This window comes from Camelus bactrianus, chromosome 6 (genome assembly GCF_048773025.1).
Source record: "Camelus bactrianus isolate YW-2024 breed Bactrian camel chromosome 6, ASM4877302v1, whole genome shotgun sequence".
NCBI lineage: Eukaryota > Metazoa > Chordata > Mammalia > Artiodactyla > Camelidae > Camelus > Camelus bactrianus.
In genome coordinates, this window is record NC_133544.1 from 73,137,485 (window position 1) to 73,153,668 (window position 16,184).

The window sequence follows — 16,184 nt, forward strand, 5'->3', positions numbered from 1 at the left end:
TCAGATGAGAAACCCACAACCGTAATTGCCTTAAGCTTCTGCAGAAGTGTTTCTTTTGGAGGCTTGGGGCCTCTCCTGCTTTTGGTTCTGTCAACCTCTGTTCCTTGCTGTTGGTCACAGGAATGTGAAAATGGGAGGGCCACTGCTCTGCCTCTTTCCCCACTGTCATGTTGGGAATGCTGAGTTCCCCAGTGTGATTTCCGTAGCAACTCCTGTAGTTTTATATCTGTTACATGATTTTTTTTTTTTTAGTTTTAGCATCCCATCAAAAAAGCTGCCTTTATCAAGAATTTTTTCTGTGCCAGACACTTTGTTAAGCAATTTGCAGGAATTATTTTGTATAAGCTTAGAGCAACCCTGTGAGGTTGGTACTATTATCATCCCATATTTTAGAGGAGGAAACTAAAATTCAAAGAGATTAAGCAGTTTGCTCCAGGTCACACAGCGGGTATATGTCTGTATTGGGATTCCAACCCAAGTAGTTTGATGGCAGAGCTCATTCTTAAAATGGTGTGGGGTGGGAGAAGACCAGATTTTCTGCTAGGTTTTAAAGCTGCTTTTCCCCTAAGCCATCTACCTGCCCTTCAAATAAGAAGAGGCCAGTTGATGGGGAGCTCAGTCTATGCCAGGGAGACTTCTGCTCCTGGGCTCTGGAATGTGTTTCTCCTGGGTGGCTCTTTGGCATGTGATGACTGTGAGAGTTGCACTGGCTTCACCCTGCAGAGGCTGAGTTGGCCACCTTCTCCCCCTCCAGAAGCAAGCTGATGAATGATCTCTGTTGCTGGATCCCCTCTGCAGTCTCCGGGGAATTCCACTCGTGCTGTCTTGGCCTGGGAAAGCCAGGTTCCTTCTTGTTGGAGGTGGAACTGGTGGCTGGATGTGGGGCAGGCAGGAAAGGCCTGGGCTGCTCCTCCGTACATGCTGAGCCCTGTGTCCCTGCCCTGGGGAGTGTGGAGCCCTGCTCCACCTCCCTCCCCACACACCCAGACCTCAGGCCCAGAGCCTTTAAGGGTGTGTGCTTCTGTTTGTGGGCAGGTCCCAGCCTGGCTCGTGCCTGGGAGTCATTTTCCTTCCTGGTGGTGTATGGAAGCTTTCCTGCTGTCACCTCTAGTAGGTTTCCTGAGTGTGTTTGGCTTGGGCCAGCCCTGGGCAGTGTCCTGATCCACTCCCTGACCTTTTGGTTTCCTAAAACTTTGAGTCCTCTCTTTACAAATAGCCTTTTTCTGGGTGTTTTAGTTTTGCTCTGTGCTCGAGCTCCCTGACGTGCCTCTGGGGTATCTGGGGACCACCAAAGCCTATGTGAGCCAAGCAGACTCTTCCCCCTCAACCCCGTCTTCCTATCTGGTGATCCTACCCCACCCCCATCCGCCACTCTCTAGTTTCTACTGTGCTTGTTGCTGTAGAAGCAGCTCAGGTATCCTAGAAACAAGAAGAGAAACAAAGCTCAGAAAATTCTCCCAGAGGCCTAGAGGCAAAGATCAAACCAAAACAAAGTTTTCTGAAATGAAACAGCTCAGGGAGGGTGGAGTGGAGGGCGCTGTGTGTCAGGCAGAGGTGGGTTGAAGTCTCTGGGTAGAGACCCCTCGGTTTTAGTGGCTCCTGCACCTCTTCTCCAGAGCTCCCCCTTTGCTGCTGTTTCCCCACAGGAAGCCCACCCCTCACCTGTCACATTTTAAAGCTCCCCCTGCCCTGGAAGGCCACGCTGGGCCCCAGATAGCTTCTTTGAGGCACTCAGTTTGGTTGAACCCTTGTAATTGACTTAGGCCCCTTCCCTAGCGGCTCGGTAGAGGGGCCAGGGCCTTTAGAGCCCAGCACAGCCCTTGTCGCTGTGGAGCCGGTCAGTTTGGAGAATGGGTTTCTCTTGACCCCTAATGCCTGAGTGCAGGGCCTCTGTGCAGAACAGCTACTGGAGTGGGAGCTGGCCCTATCCGGCAGCCAAGCACCAAAAGGCTGGTTTAAGTAGGGAGGAGGAGGGGAAACCCAGCTCTCCTGAGAAGGCCCTCCACTTACTCAGCCCATATTGGAATGTATGCTAAGATCTCCAGCGCCAAAGCTTTGAACTGTGTGTGGAGCCACGGAATCTCCTCCTGAACTGTGTTCTAGTAACATCTGAGCTGAAGGAGCACGCAGCTGCCTTCTTCCTGTCTGTGGTAAACACTGTGTGGAGGGTTGCCAGGGAGTGTGTGGAGTCGTGGGGAGACTGGGTGGACTGGGAGAAGAGGATGCTGGGACTCGCTGTCCTGATGGCTATGAATCATACACCAGGGCACTCACAAGCATCAGTCCTCTCAGCGCCTTTTCTCCTGGTTTCCCAACAGAGCTCACACCTGAAACCAGGGCCCCTTAGTTCTTCCCAAAACAGCTTGTTCATCGATACAGTCTGTTCATTCATCTGTTCAGCAGATACTGCTCTGGTCCAGGTAGTGTTCCAGCCACAGGGTGTACAGCAGTAAGACAGACAGTGTCACTCACTGCTTTTGTGAGGTTTAGGGTCAAAGAGGACAAGCAGACAGTACACATGTAAACAAATAAATGAGCATATCAAAGAGTTGTAAGTGTTCTGAGGAGAATAAACCCGAATGATGGAAAGGAGAGTACGTGAGTAACTAAGAGCAGGGTAGGGTGGGGCTACTTTAAGATTGGATGGTCAGGGCTCAGTGGGTGCTAACATTTAAGCTGATGTCTGAATGATATCAAGGAGGAATCTGCAGTGAAGAGCTGCACTTCCAGAGGGAGGAGACCTCAACAGCAAAGGTCCCAAAGAAAGGAGGAATCAGTTCATTGCTTGAGTAGCTGAACAGCGGCCATGGTGGCTAGACCATAGTGAGTGAATGGAAGGGGGCTCAGACACTGTCTTTTGGACCTGGCTTGTCATTCTTACAGCTCACAGAGATTCACCTCTTGTCCTGGAAGGGAATATGTTTAGAGTGCTCTGGGCAGAGAGAAGTGTAATTCTCTCTGTTAGTGTAGTGTAATTCGCTGTGTTATTCACTGGCTTATTACCACCAAGTCTTTTCTCGTGCCTTTGGGGGACAGCGCCTCATAGAGCATACTAGAAACTGAGATCACAGTGGGTCTCATGGCCTGGCCTAAGAAAGTTATTTATTTGGAAAGCATTGGATTCCAGATATCTAAAGAGGACCACAACCAAGGATGTCCTAGGAACCATCCTAGACTCAGTATCTCTTAGAATAATTAAAGCTATAAGATTTCCCCTTTGGGCGCGAATCTGGGGGGACAGTTTATAATTCCACACCTGAATGAGGACCCTAGCAAGTCCTGCCTGGGATACCGTAGTTTGGCTTCCTGTTCTAACTGCTGACCCTCTGGCTAGCCCTTTCTTTGTTGTTGGTGCACCAGAGTACTCGTCAAGAAGATGACTAGGAGCACCATGCTGGTTACTTTGCACATTATTCAGTTCTCAAAACAATTCTGTGACATAGATATTATTATTCCTGTTTTACAGATGAGAAAACTGAGGTTCAGAGAAATTAAGGAATATGCCCAAGATCACACAGTATGTTAGCAGACAGGTCTGCCTGACCCCAGTTTTCTTGTTCTTTCCACCATCACCCCACCCTCAAGTGTCAGTGAGTCCTAATAGTCTAAGGGAGAACTGTGGACCTACCCTGGGGCCTGCTACTCAGGAGGTCCCTTGGCAGTCAGGGCTTTGAGATCTGGTAGCTGGTGACTTACAGATTTATTCGCTAATGTTTACTGAGTGCCTATTTATTTTCTAGGCCCTTGGGATGTACCAGTAAACAAAATAAACAAATACCACCATCATAGAGCAGTCTAGTGATGAAAACAGATCCTCTCACCCTCCCCCCTCCAAAAAGTAAATTATACGGAATATTACAAGTTGATTTATGCTTTGGAAAAAGTATAAGCAATAAGCAGTGAAAGGGAGTAGGGAATGTAGAGCTGCGGGGTTGTAATGTTAAACAGGGCTACGTGGTGACATTTGAGCAAGGCTTGAAGGACCTTTGGTGTACCTCTGTGAGTCACCTTCTGATTTTACTTGGTCTGAAAGAAATTCTGCGGTGCAGGGTTGCTGCTCAGGCCTTCTGTGTCCTGCTCCCTGTATGTGCTTCTGCATTCATTGTCCACTCAAGTCTCATTTGTTTCTGCCTTCTGGAGGATGGAGTCATAGGAGGTGGACCCTGTGGGCATGCTGGGCTCTTTGTGATGGCACTGGACCTGTCCAGGGAAGTGGCTGTCGAGGACTTGGCCCTTCCTGGTTCAGAGAAGTTCCTGGGCAGTGGGCCCAGCACCCGGCAGTGGTGCTCTACCATGTGACTGCCGGGTTGAGGCCCTGAGGGCCGGAGGCCTCACTGTCTCCCTGTGAGAGTGAGCAGCCTCCCTGCACCCTGGGGTTCTGAATTCTGAGCCAGCCTAGCCCTTGTCACATTGGGCGCTGCAGCCAGTACTGCTGCACAGACATGTGCAGATGACTGCCTGCTGGGCTGGCCAGGGTCAAGGGATGTGGAGGCCAAGGGCCAAAGTTTGATGCAAACCACACCCCACCGTCCCTTCCCCAGCAAACTGAGGAACTTGCTCAAAGGTCAAAGAAGACTGAGGAGACTCCCACATCAGTGTTTCTGAGGTCTTTTTTCTTGGGAAGACCTCAGCAAGCTGGGCACAGGAGGACCTTAGATGTCTTTGCCAGGATCTGCCTTCACTTCACCATCTGCATTTTTGTCCTTGCAAGTGGAGCTGTGACCATGGGTTGGTCTTTTTCTTCCTCTTCCTCTGTTTAGAAGATTTCCAAATTTGAATAATTGGAAGTAAAAATTTCAGCTTAAGGGCCTACCTCTGTGTGTTTCCCTCCTTTGCTTAACTCTCCCATGCCACAGGTGAGAATTCTCCAGGCTATATATACCTGAGGGGAGGGTTGGGAGGTGTTAGAGAAGGGAAGGGTTGCCTCATCGCCAGTCTCTATTTTTCTGTCTCCATTGACTTCCTACACACACAAGCCACTCTCTTTCCTCCTTCTACTGTGGAGTCAAATTGAGGGGAAGCAGGAAACAGAAGACGTGTGGCCCAGCAAGACTCAGAATTTATGTGTAGTGACTTGGAAAGTTGTTTTAAGCCGTCTAATGCACTGCCCTTGAAAGGTCACCATGCAGCTTTGGGTTTAAAGGAAAACTCAAAAGCCTACCATAGAGCCCTCATCACCTGCCTTTTCTGGATTTGAAATGTGACTGTCCTGAATATGCATTGAGTCAGTTCAAGTCAGGTCAGCTCTCAGCCGGAGCCCTTTGCCATGGTTTATCTCGAGCTGACCTGAAAGCTAGGTAACCTGGAACCACTCAGACTGGAAGCCATTGCCAGAGAGGTGAGCCTGCAGAGGGCCTTCTTAGCAGGTCAGCACAGAGAGCGAGAGAACGTCTGTTCTCCCAAAAACTTGCTGGGCTTTTCATGATGGTGGCCTGGGGGTTATCAGTTTTCATACACTGAATAAAGTATTAAAATCTAAATGTCTAGAGCTATGAACTTTGCACTATAACTGCTATAATTTTCATGTACCCTGTTATGATTTCCAAAATTTCTGTAGCCTGAATCCTTTTTCCCTCCAAGTGTCCCTGTCGTTTCTTCCTCTTCTCAGAGGCGCCCCAACCCCTCCGACTCCCTGAGCATTAGGTCTGTGTGCTTCCTGCGTTTAAGTCTCTCCTCTTCCACTTCGGTTTTCTCTACTTTCTCCCATTCACTCCACTATGCTTTTCTTAGAGCTCGGCTGCTGGAATCCTGGCTCTGTTTTGCGTTAGCTGAGAGGCCTTGAACAACGCCTCTGAACTTGTTTCTCCATCTTAAAGTGGGGATGATTGTACCAGCATCACAAGCTTGTCATAAGGATTAGCTAATAAGACCAGACGTCTAAGGTGCTTAGCAGAGTACCTGCTACACAGAAAATGCTTGATAAATGGTAACTCTTGTTATTGAATGGGAAGAGCAGTAGACCGGTTACTAAAAGCAGTGGAAGCCTTCGTGTTTAGAGTCCGTTGAAGCTCTCGTGTAGTGCTTGCTTTTTAGCTTAGCCAGGAGATGTCACTTCCTCCATCTTTATGTTTCTGTGCTGCTGTCCTAGACACTCGAGGTGGTTTCTCCCTCTCCATTTCCTCCATCCCTTTCTTGCTACCTTCCAAGCTCATCATCTCCTAAGTGGGTGAAGATGGAGATATTTTCTTTCCCCAAGCTTAACCCAGCTCTCCTTCCTTGGTTGCCTTCCCAGAACAAAAAATAAAGCCTCTTTTAAAGTTTTTACCATTACTCAGATCTTAACAGGACTCACCTCCATTTTTCAAAGGAAAAACCCAACACAGTCCTGAGCACCTTGTTCCCCACTGCCAGGAGTCTCTTTTAGCGTCCTGTCTGTGCTCCAGGAGGAGTAATAGTAATTTGCTATTTGTTTGGCTCCCGCTATGTGTCAAAAATTTTTACTTAATCTCCACAGAAGTTCCAAGAGCTCAATCCTAGTGGCTTCTTTTTTACAGATAAGGTAATAGGCTGTGACTTGCCCAGCCAGGGTCACAAAGCTGTAGATGGCAGAATGAGGACTCAAATCCTGTTCTCTGACTCCAAAGCTCACAGTGTCCTCACTGCCTCACACTGTCTCAGAGGACCCAGCGGTCCTCAGTGCTTCCTTCCACAGAAGACAGATGGGGTAGGCAGGAGGGAGGAGAGCTGGACCTACAGATACCTGAGCGGGACCAAGCTAGTGGACCAAGGCGGGGCGTTCATACATTCAATAAATGGTTCTTAAACAACTGCAATGGGCCAGACTCCACTAGGCACAGGAGACAAAGCAGTTAGCGAAGCTAGACACACTTCTCACCCTCATGGGAGGCACAGTCTAGTGGGAGCGGCAATCAACAATGAATGTAAAATTGCAGTTGTGATAAATGTCATGAAAGGTTGATACAACTGTGTTATGAGATCATATACTGAGGCCATCTGACTTGAGATCGAAAGAGGACTAAGGGTTAACTAGTTGGAAAAGGGAGAGAAGAATGTTCTAAACAGGGGAAAGGGCTCTTGCAAAGGCCTAGCGTAGGAGGAACATAGCAAGTTAAAGGGAGTGAAAGAATGTGGTTGGAGCATGGTTCGCGGTGAGGATGGAGACTGGTCAGGGGCCACACCACCCAGGGCCTTCATGTGTACTTAAGGGCTCGGGTCTTAGAAGCTCCCCAGGGACGCTCAGCAAGAGTGACACCGTCAGATCAGAGGTGCGCACCTATTTGGTGTAAACAGCAGTGGACACTGGCAGACCTGTGAGTTCTGGCTCTGTTCTTTATAGGAGCCTATGTTTCTGAGCCTGAGTTTCCTCATCTCAGAATTTTGGAGGGTTGGACCAGGTGACCTTTATAGTCACCTAGCACAGTGTGCTTAATTCCTTCCATCCTTCTTTCCAGCTCTAAGGTTCTATGAATCTTATCTATTTTGGAGGAATTAGGCCCCGTGTATCTGGGCCTGCCCCTAAAGGAAGCTGGACAAGTGTGCATGGTGTGTGTGTGTGTGTGTGTGTGTGTGTGTGTGTGTGTGTGTGTGTGTGTGTTGGGAAAGGGGAGAGAGACTGATGGGACACAGGGTTTCCAAAGCCATTTAATTTTGGTCATATTTTTAAAAACCCTCCTGACATGGCATTCTAGAAGGGAAGGGGTGGGAGAGTGGAAGTTGGTATAAAGAGAGAAATGACAAAGTACTGAGGAAAGGGAAGCAGAAAAGTTAGCAGGTAGGAGAGAAGAAAGAAAACAGTGAAGAAGGATTTGGGGGGGGGGTTAGAGGAGAATATGATGTGACTCCGGAATTCCAAGGCTGTTGGTCAGCCTGGCAGCTCTGAGCATAGCTGGTATACCTCTGAGATCCCAGCATCCCCAGCAACTACCAGTGGAATTTGCATATTGAAGTGGTTTATTGAGCCTGAGATGCTGAGCACTCACCCGCAGCCTGTGCCTGCCTTCCTTTCGAATTTCTAGCAAGCAGTGGGTTTCAGGTGTGGGGGTTGCAGTGGTTTCCAGCTAAACAAGGCTGTGTCTGGGGGATGTAGCCCTCTGACAGTTCTCTCCCCATCCTCTTATCTGGTGTAGCAGGCTCCACGCTTGCTCCTGTCAGGTAGTTACAGTGCTGATGAAGTGATGAGGCAGAAGGGCAGCCGGGGAGCCTGAGGGAGAATGCTGCTGGCCGTGGCTTCCCGCTTCCTGCCCCTGACTCCTGCTACCCGGCCTCCCCTCTGGAGCTGCCTCTGGAAATCAGTCTGATCCTGATCCCATCCAGCCTCACCTTCTGGCTGGAGAGGGTGCTCCCAGCCTTTTCTGATTGTCTTCTGGCAGTCTGGAGGGTTCTTCTTAGGCTCCTTGGGGCCAGGGATTCTCAGAGCTGGGCCCAGGAGTTCTGAGGCACTGAACAGGCTTCCCTAGGCCCTCTGAGGCTCTCCTGCCTCTCCCTCTAGGCTTGCTGAGCCTCCTTGCAGTTCTGGCCCCCTGCCTCCCACCCACTCCCTCACCTCCATGTAGAAGGTGAGAGGGGTTGGCCCCTGCCAAGTACACACATGGGCACACACTCACATGAGGTCTTACTCTTCCTTGGAGCACAAATACTTGATTCATGTGTGGCTCCAGCCTGGGAACTGGCTATCCATCTGTGGCCTGCTTTGCCCAAATCACGTGAGTTCTTCCTCCTGGGCCCAGTCCTGGGCTATGCATGAGGACCGTGGGAAGGTCTGTGTCCCTGCTGCCCTTTGTGGCAGAGATAGTGCTGGTGCTTAGGGACCCGGTGGAAACAGACTTCCAGGGAGCCCTTTAACCCTCATGCAGCTGCAGAGATAGGCCCCTGTGGGTGGTGAAAGGGAGCAAGAGGAACAGGTTTCCAGGAGAGAGCAGTCAGTTGCCCTCGGTGGCAAGCAGAGCCCCTCTGAGCTTGCTCACCTGGTCTCCTTCTGCTGGGTGACTGGAGTTCCTAGGGGAGCTGTGGTTTGGTGCTGAAGTTGGTTGTCTCATTCATCTCCCCAGGTGTGTGGTCGTGCTGTTCAATCCCAGGAAGCACAAACAGCACCACATCCTCAACAGTTCCAGGTAAATGGGCCTGGGCCCTTGGGGAACATCTCCTGGGGGCTGTGAGATGGGCACTGTTTGGGGTCTCTGTGGCCCTGGGTACTGGGACCTCGTTGGAACCCAGGTCCAGATAGGGAAATACCACATATGCTGTTGATGTCCCTGGTCTTGCCTTTTGGGGGGACTGTGAGGGAGTCAGGCTGCCAGTGCCTTTTTGAGCCGGCCTCATTTCTTGCAGGAAAACCATCACTGCCCTTGCCTTCTCCCCTGACGGCAAGTACTTGGTCACTGGAGAGGTGAGTGGGGAAAGGGGGGCTGGAGTACTCTGAAGCACACGGGTGGCCTGGTCTCAGCAGAGGGCTACAGTCCTATAGGCCTGGTTAGGGCCTCTGCCCTTCTGGCCTCCTGAACTGATGCCAGATCCCAAGTTTTTGCTGTGTCTTGAAGCAGTGGTTCTGCAGCCTTAGTGGTTTAGTGGGTACCAGAATCATCTGGAGGGCTTGTTAAAGTGCACGTTGCTGGGCCTACCCGCAGAGTTTCTGGTTCTATAGGTCTGGAAGGGGACCCCAAAATTTGCATTTCTAACAGGTTCCCAGATCATGCTGATTCTGCTGGTTTGGGAAGCACGCTTTGAAAACCACTGCCTTAGAATATTCCTTATCCCCGGAGGCCCCCTGCTGGGCACAGGAGGGACACCTCTGCCATCTCAGCCTTGTACAGGGAGGCAGTGGGGGCAGAAATAGGCGTGGGTGGTAGTGGTTCTCAACCCTGGCTGCTCACCAGAATCACTCAAGGAGCTTTGAACAAAAACAGAGGTGCAAACCCTCACCGAGAGATACTGAACCAAATCTGGGGCTGTTTTCTCTATTAATTGTTGTTGTCCTGAGATATTTATCATGTTTTCTCTATACCTTTGCTCTGTGTAGCACTCTGCTCTCATCCAGGGGGGGTCATTAGACTCTACCCAGGAGCTAGAGGGGTGGGGGCCCCTACCCTGAAAGGCTGGAGGCTGCTATGTGCCTCTGGCCCTCACTTCCGGTTCTTTCCTCTCTGCAGAGTGGGCACATGCCAGCCGTGCGGGTTTGGGATGTAGCTGAGCACAGCCAGGTGGCAGAGCTGCAGGAGCACAAGTATGGTGTGGCTTGTGTGGCCTTCTCCCCTAGCGCCAAGTACATCGTCTCTGTGGGCTACCAACACGACATGATCGTCAATGTCTGGGCCTGGAAGGTGAGTAGGCTTGGTGGGCTAGCCTGGCAGCCTCATAGGGGTCCAGGGGCCTTCTGGGAAGCTGGGAAACTGCTGACCTTAGCCCTTCCATTCCACTCTGCTGGTCTCAGTCTCATTCTAGAAAACGAACTGAAGCAGAAAAAAGCAACTGCGCAGCCAAGCATGTTGGTAGAAAGAGGCTAGCTTTATGCCTTCGAGGATTGAATCTCTTCAACTCCTCTAGAAAGTGATTCTCCTCCCTCCCCTCTTTTTCTGACCAGTGAATCCTGGAAAGAAACTTTTTTTTTTTAAGTACAAATCCTATCTAACCTTCCTCCATCCTCTGAGCCTCTTTCTTCTTGGCTCCAAGAGGCAGAACTTTGATTCTTCCTTTGGCTTTCCCTCCAGAAAAACATTGTGGTGGCCTCCAATAAAGTGTCCAGTCGGGTCACAGCAGTGTCCTTCTCTGAAGATTGCAGCTACTTTGTCACTGCAGGCAACCGGCACATCAAATTCTGGTACCTTGATGACAGCAAGACCTCAAAGGTAAGGTCCTGAGGATGGAAGTAACCCTGGAGGCCAGGGTCTGCTCAGCCCACCCCAGGAGACCCTGCTCCCTTTGGGACCCTCTCTGCTTGCTTGGTCGCCATCCATAAGTTTTGGATGAGCCAATGCTATCTGGGCCGAGGGATAGTCTCAAAGGGTAAGGGAGGCTTACTGTGTCTCCTCCCTCACTCTCCCCAGCCCATGGTGTCCGGGGCTGGCCCCCGGGAGGATGGGTGGGCAGCAGAGATGTGTCTCCACAGGTGAATGCCACTGTGCCCCTGCTGGGCCGCTCAGGGCTGCTGGGGGAGCTGCGGAACAACCTGTTCACCGATGTGGCCTGTGGCCGAGGGAAGAAAGCGGACAGCACCTTCTGCATCACGTCCTCAGGGCTGCTGTGCGAGTTCAGTGATCGGAGGCTTTTGGATAAGTGGGTGGAGCTGAGAGTAAGTACCTCTGTACCAGTGCGGGGGTGGGGAGGCTGCCTGCGTCTCAGCTCAGGGGAAACTGATGCTGCGGCTCCATGCCGGGGGCAGAGCCCTTGTGTATGCAGCAGGGGACCCCAGGAGAAAGGAGCTCGAGGGAGCCAGAGCTTGGCCCGGCTCTAGCCCATGCAGATCTGTATAACTGCCTCGTCTCTGCTCTCTCTTTCTGTCTTTCTTTCCCCTGCTTTCCTCTTCTGCTCAGAACACAGACAGCTTCACAGTAAGTGGTGCTAGACTCTCCTCTCTTTCTCTTGCTGCTCCTTTCTCTTTGTTGGGCTTTTCCTATTTTGTCCTCTTTGCCAAAACCTCTAGTGCCCTAGAAGGGTCCCCGACACCCATCACCCATCTGCACGTGGCTGTGGGCCCTCTGGCCACCTGCTGCTGGAGGGTGGGGCATCTCTACATGACAGCTGAGGGGCTCAGGCCAGAGCAGCTGGGCTGCTTTCCCCTCTCCCCTGCCTTGGCTGGTGTCTCCTCTTGGCAGGTAACTGTTGAGGAGGGGTTGAGCAGGTGGCCCACGCTGACCTGAGCCCCTCTGCCTGCAGACCACCGTGGCCCACTGCATCTCCGTGAGCCAAGACTACATCTTCTGTGGCTGCGCTGATGGCACCGTGCGCCTCTTCAACCCCTGTAACCTGCACTTCCTCAGTACCCTGCCCCGGCCCCACGCGCTGGGGACAGACATTGCCAGTGTCACAGAGGCCAGGTGAGCTGTGTGGACCCCCTGCCCTCCATCAAAGCCTTACTCTGTGCCCAGTCTTCCTTGCCTGTGCTTCAGGGAACAAGGTGAAGAGTGTATTGATACCCCAAAGATTCTCAGAGGAACACCTTTGTACACACACAAATTTGCTTTATTGGTACCCCGCTCACCTGGGGGACTTTGGAGTGTCTTAGCTGTAGGTGTTAGGAGGGGCTTACTGTAAGATTTGGGCTTGTGTTAGATGATTTTAGGAATGGTTCCAGGGACTGCAGTTTTGTTCTGGTTGGATACTGTGAGGAGATGGGGGCAATTCTACTATTGGACATTTAATAATTAAAGGGAGAAGGAAAGGTACGAAACTCAGGCTGTAATTGGTAAAGAAGGAGCCATCAGTCCTGAAAGATGGGAAAGGGTGATGTTCGGTCATTTTTGTGGTTTTACAATGATATTTTTATCTGTCTCAGACACGGTTACAGAGTGGTCTTGTTTTTGTTTTGCCCCTTCATGGCCACAGAGTTACCTTGTCTGACTTTGGCGTTCTGTGACCTTGTTTGTGTTCATCAGGAGAGACCGTGGCCCAGCAGCTTGTGCTGGGGCGGCTCCCAACTGAGAGCTGTCAGAGGCAGCTTTTTCCTCTCAAGCAACTGCTTCCAAACCTACGAGTCTGGAGCGGCTCCCATGCTCTGCTCCTTCCTTTGTGGATTGGCTTCTGTTTCCATTCCCCTCGTCCTTCATTTCATCAACTCCTCACTCACCAGTTTGCTCTGTCCTCTTCCCCACAGTCGCCTCTTCTCTGGAGTGGCCAATGCCAGGTATCCAGACACCATTGCCTTGACCTTTGATCCTACTAATCAGTGGCTGTCTTGTGTGTACAACGACCACAGCATTTATGTTTGGGATGTGAGGGACCCCAAGAAAGTGGGCAAGGTGTACTCGGCTCTGTATCATTCCTCCTGCGTTTGGAGTGTGGAGGTAGGTGCGCTGGCTTGACCCCAGCCTGGTTTTGGGGGAGTACCACTGCGAGGTTGGAAAGTGGGGATCCCCAAGTAGAATGTTATGTTCCTGCTGCCTCCTCATTTCTCCAGCAGCATCCCTGTGTATCTGCATATCCTCAGATGGGTCCTGAGGACGGCACTAGAATTTTAGTGCTTATACATCTCAGGCTTCTTCCAGTGTGCCCCTGTCCATCCATAGCTTTGCCTCATCCTGGGCTGGATGATCTTGGACAAGTTATTGAACCTGACCGAGCCTCATTTCTTCAGTGGTAAAATGATGTACCTGATTTATCTAATTGTTCTAAGAATTAAATGAAAGAATGTAAATGGGAGGCATGGAAGAATGCCTGTCCACAGTAGGTGCTTGGTTAATGTGCTTTTCCATACTGATTTGAAGAGTATCTACTAGTTACAGCTTACTTCCTATGTAACTGACACAGGGCTAAGCCTTGGCCAGCATCAAGCCCTTGCTCTCATTCCCTTCTATCTCCGTGGGCAGACAAGGAACTGCTCCTAACTGGAGATCTGACTTTGTTCCCTCTGCCCCTTCAGGTCTACCCCGAAGTGAAGGACAGTAACCAGGCCTGCCTGCCCCCCAGTTCCTTTATCACCTGTTCCTCTGACAACACTATCCGCCTGTGGAACACAGAGAGCTCTGGGGTGCATGGCTCCACCCTGCACCGGAACATCCTCAGCAACGTGAGCCACGGGGCCCCCGTCCACACCTAGTACCGCATCCCCTTGCCTTCACACTTCCTTCTTAGGAACTGGGTCCCCAGCTCTTGTTTGGCTGGCCTCTGTGAGCCAAGGGTTTATCTTGTCCAGCATTCCTCTCCCCTTGCCTCTTTTCTGGGTCAGGCCTGCCTTATCCACTTCTCCTCCTGACCTGCTCCGCTAGGACCTCATTAAGATCATCTATGTGGATGGGAACACTCAGGCCCTGCTGGACACTGAGCTGCCTGGGGGAGACAAAGCTGATGGGTCCCTGATGGATCCCCGCGTGGGCATTCGTTCTGTGTGTATCAGCCCCAACGGACAGCATCTAGCTTCAGGGGACCGTGTGGGCACACTCAGGTAAGGCCAGGTCTGGAATGGGTACTGCCTGAGTCACGTGGTGCAGGCTGGGAGAGTTAGGTCCCCGAGGACACAGCTTTTGAAAAGTTTGGCTCAAAGAGACTGGAAAAAAGATATTCCTATACAAGGGAAAGACAATTACTTTATAATGAAGAAACCCAGCAGAAAGCATCTTAATCAAGTAACCAAGCTTAGCATCCTCACATCAACATCATGAAGCCCATAATATGATGCACTAAGAAGGACATAGCACTTCTTTTGTGATATTCTTGCCAAAAATGTGTAAACTCAGTCTAGTCATAAGAAAAGTCAGACAATTCAAATTAAGGTGCGCGTATGACAGGATGCCTGTACTGATCAGTACTCTTGGTTATGAAAGGTAAGCAAAGACTGAAGAACTGTTACAGATAGAGGACTAAAGAGAAATAACTCAATGCAGCTTGGACTCTGGATAGGATCCTGAGTCTAGAAAAAGGACATTGTGGAAAAACTGGTAAAATTCAAGTAAAGCCTATGTAAATTTCCTGGTTCTGACAATTAAACTGTTATGTCAGATGTTAACATTAGGGAAAGCTGGGTAAGGGAAATAGGGAAATCCTCGGTACTCATTGCAACTTTTCTCTAACCTGAAAGTTAAAAAATAAAGATAAATTTTTAAAAAGGTCATAGGAGGAGATGTAGTAGAGAAAGCAAGGTGACTCTCTCCTCCTGCAGCCTGGCAGTGACCTCCTCCCTCCTCTCCTCATCTTTGCAGGGTGCACGAACTGCAGTCCCTAAATGAGATGCTGAGGGTGGAGGCCCATGACTCGGAAATTCTATGCCTGGAGTACTCTAAGCCGGACACAGGTAAAGAATGGATGCCCAGTACCTAGACCAGAAAAGCACAGGGCTTCCCCAGTCCTGCTAGTGCCAGTTACGTCTACCCTGGCTGTTGTATGTGGGACTGAAAATCCTTGGAATAATTTGGTGTCTTTGCAGGTTTGGAGGAGGACAACTCCATCCCTGCTCCATGGTCCACTTGGCTTAGGGATATGGGACTCAGTTCCTCTTTGCTGGGCCCATATAGAGGCCTGCTCTGGGCACTCATGGGCTGATGGAGTTCTTCCAATCTCAGGTCTGAAGCTGCTAGCGTCAGCCAGCCGGGACCGGCTGATCCATGTGTTAGATGCTGGACGGGAGTACAGCCTGCAGCAGACGCTGGACGAGCACTCATCCTCCATCACTGCTGTCAAGTTTGCAGGTAGGGGCAGGGCAGTTGAGATACATTCTGCCACCTACCACTGACATCTCCCCCGCCACCCACTGCCACCTGCCTCCCACCTCCATGAGAAGGGTGTGCCTGTCAGGGGAGTGATGGACAGGGCTGGCAGGCCTGGGGATGGAACATGGACTCTTAGTCCAGGGGACCTTGAGCAACCAGCCTGGCTGAGGATAGGGGGAAAGAAAAGAAAGCTTGGGTTTGGAGGGATGCATCCTGGTTTAGTTGGTAGTCCCAGCCATGCAGAGTAGCTCCACAGGGGGAAAATATGGAGGGAAGCAGAGGAAAGGCTGGCTCCCTTGTGGTGAGAGCAGTGGGAACAGCTCGGCCCCCTTTCTCCACAGCCAGCGATGGGCAAGTCCGCATGATCAGCTGTGGAGCAGACAAGAGCATCTACTTCCGCACTGCACAGAAGGTGAGGTTGCTGGGCTTCCCTGAATGGGGCAGTGGGATTGGGGCTGGGGGGCAGAGGTCGCTACTGTTCCCCTACCTAGGGTTACAAGGAGGGAAGGGAGGCAAAAACTGGGCTTTCAGGGCCTGGTGAGGCATTTGGGCATGGGGGTCTGCCCATATGCTCCACCCCTGCAGTCTGGAGATGGAGTACAGTTTACACGGACACACCACGTGGTACGGAAGACGACCCTCTATGACATGGACGTGGAGCCCAGCTGGAAGTACACAGCCATCGGCTGCCAGGATCGAAATATTCGGTGGGCATCCCCTTCTCAGACCATCCGACCCTGAGAGGGTCAGCTCTAAGCAGCTCAGTCCCCGGGTCTGTCTTTTTGTCCGGGACTCTGTGCCCCGCTGAGCCTGCAGAATAGGTACTTGGCTTCACCCAAGAGGTGGTAGCCCCTTTGGTGTTGGGGAGAA

At 51.1% G+C, this 16,184-nt stretch overlaps 1 protein-coding gene across 1 annotated transcript in view; it reads left to right on the plus strand.

Annotated features, from left to right (window-relative positions):
* The window catches only part of MAPKBP1 (mitogen-activated protein kinase binding protein 1), a 49,322-nt gene that overhangs the window by 23,791 nt on the left and 9,347 nt on the right, over positions 1-16,184 (plus strand). The window contains exons 4-16 of the mRNA XM_074365937.1: positions 9,009-9,071; positions 9,289-9,346; positions 10,107-10,277; positions 10,665-10,802; positions 11,063-11,245; positions 11,830-11,990; positions 12,767-12,956; positions 13,532-13,678; positions 13,878-14,053; positions 14,808-14,899; positions 15,168-15,293; positions 15,656-15,726; positions 15,900-16,021. Of these exons, the coding sequence (XP_074222038.1) occupies positions 9,009-9,071; positions 9,289-9,346; positions 10,107-10,277; positions 10,665-10,802; positions 11,063-11,245; positions 11,830-11,990; positions 12,767-12,956; positions 13,532-13,678; positions 13,878-14,053; positions 14,808-14,899; positions 15,168-15,293; positions 15,656-15,726; positions 15,900-16,021 (1,698 nt within the window). The remainder of the gene's footprint in view (positions 1-9,008; positions 9,072-9,288; positions 9,347-10,106; positions 10,278-10,664; positions 10,803-11,062; positions 11,246-11,829; positions 11,991-12,766; positions 12,957-13,531; positions 13,679-13,877; positions 14,054-14,807; positions 14,900-15,167; positions 15,294-15,655; positions 15,727-15,899; positions 16,022-16,184) is intronic.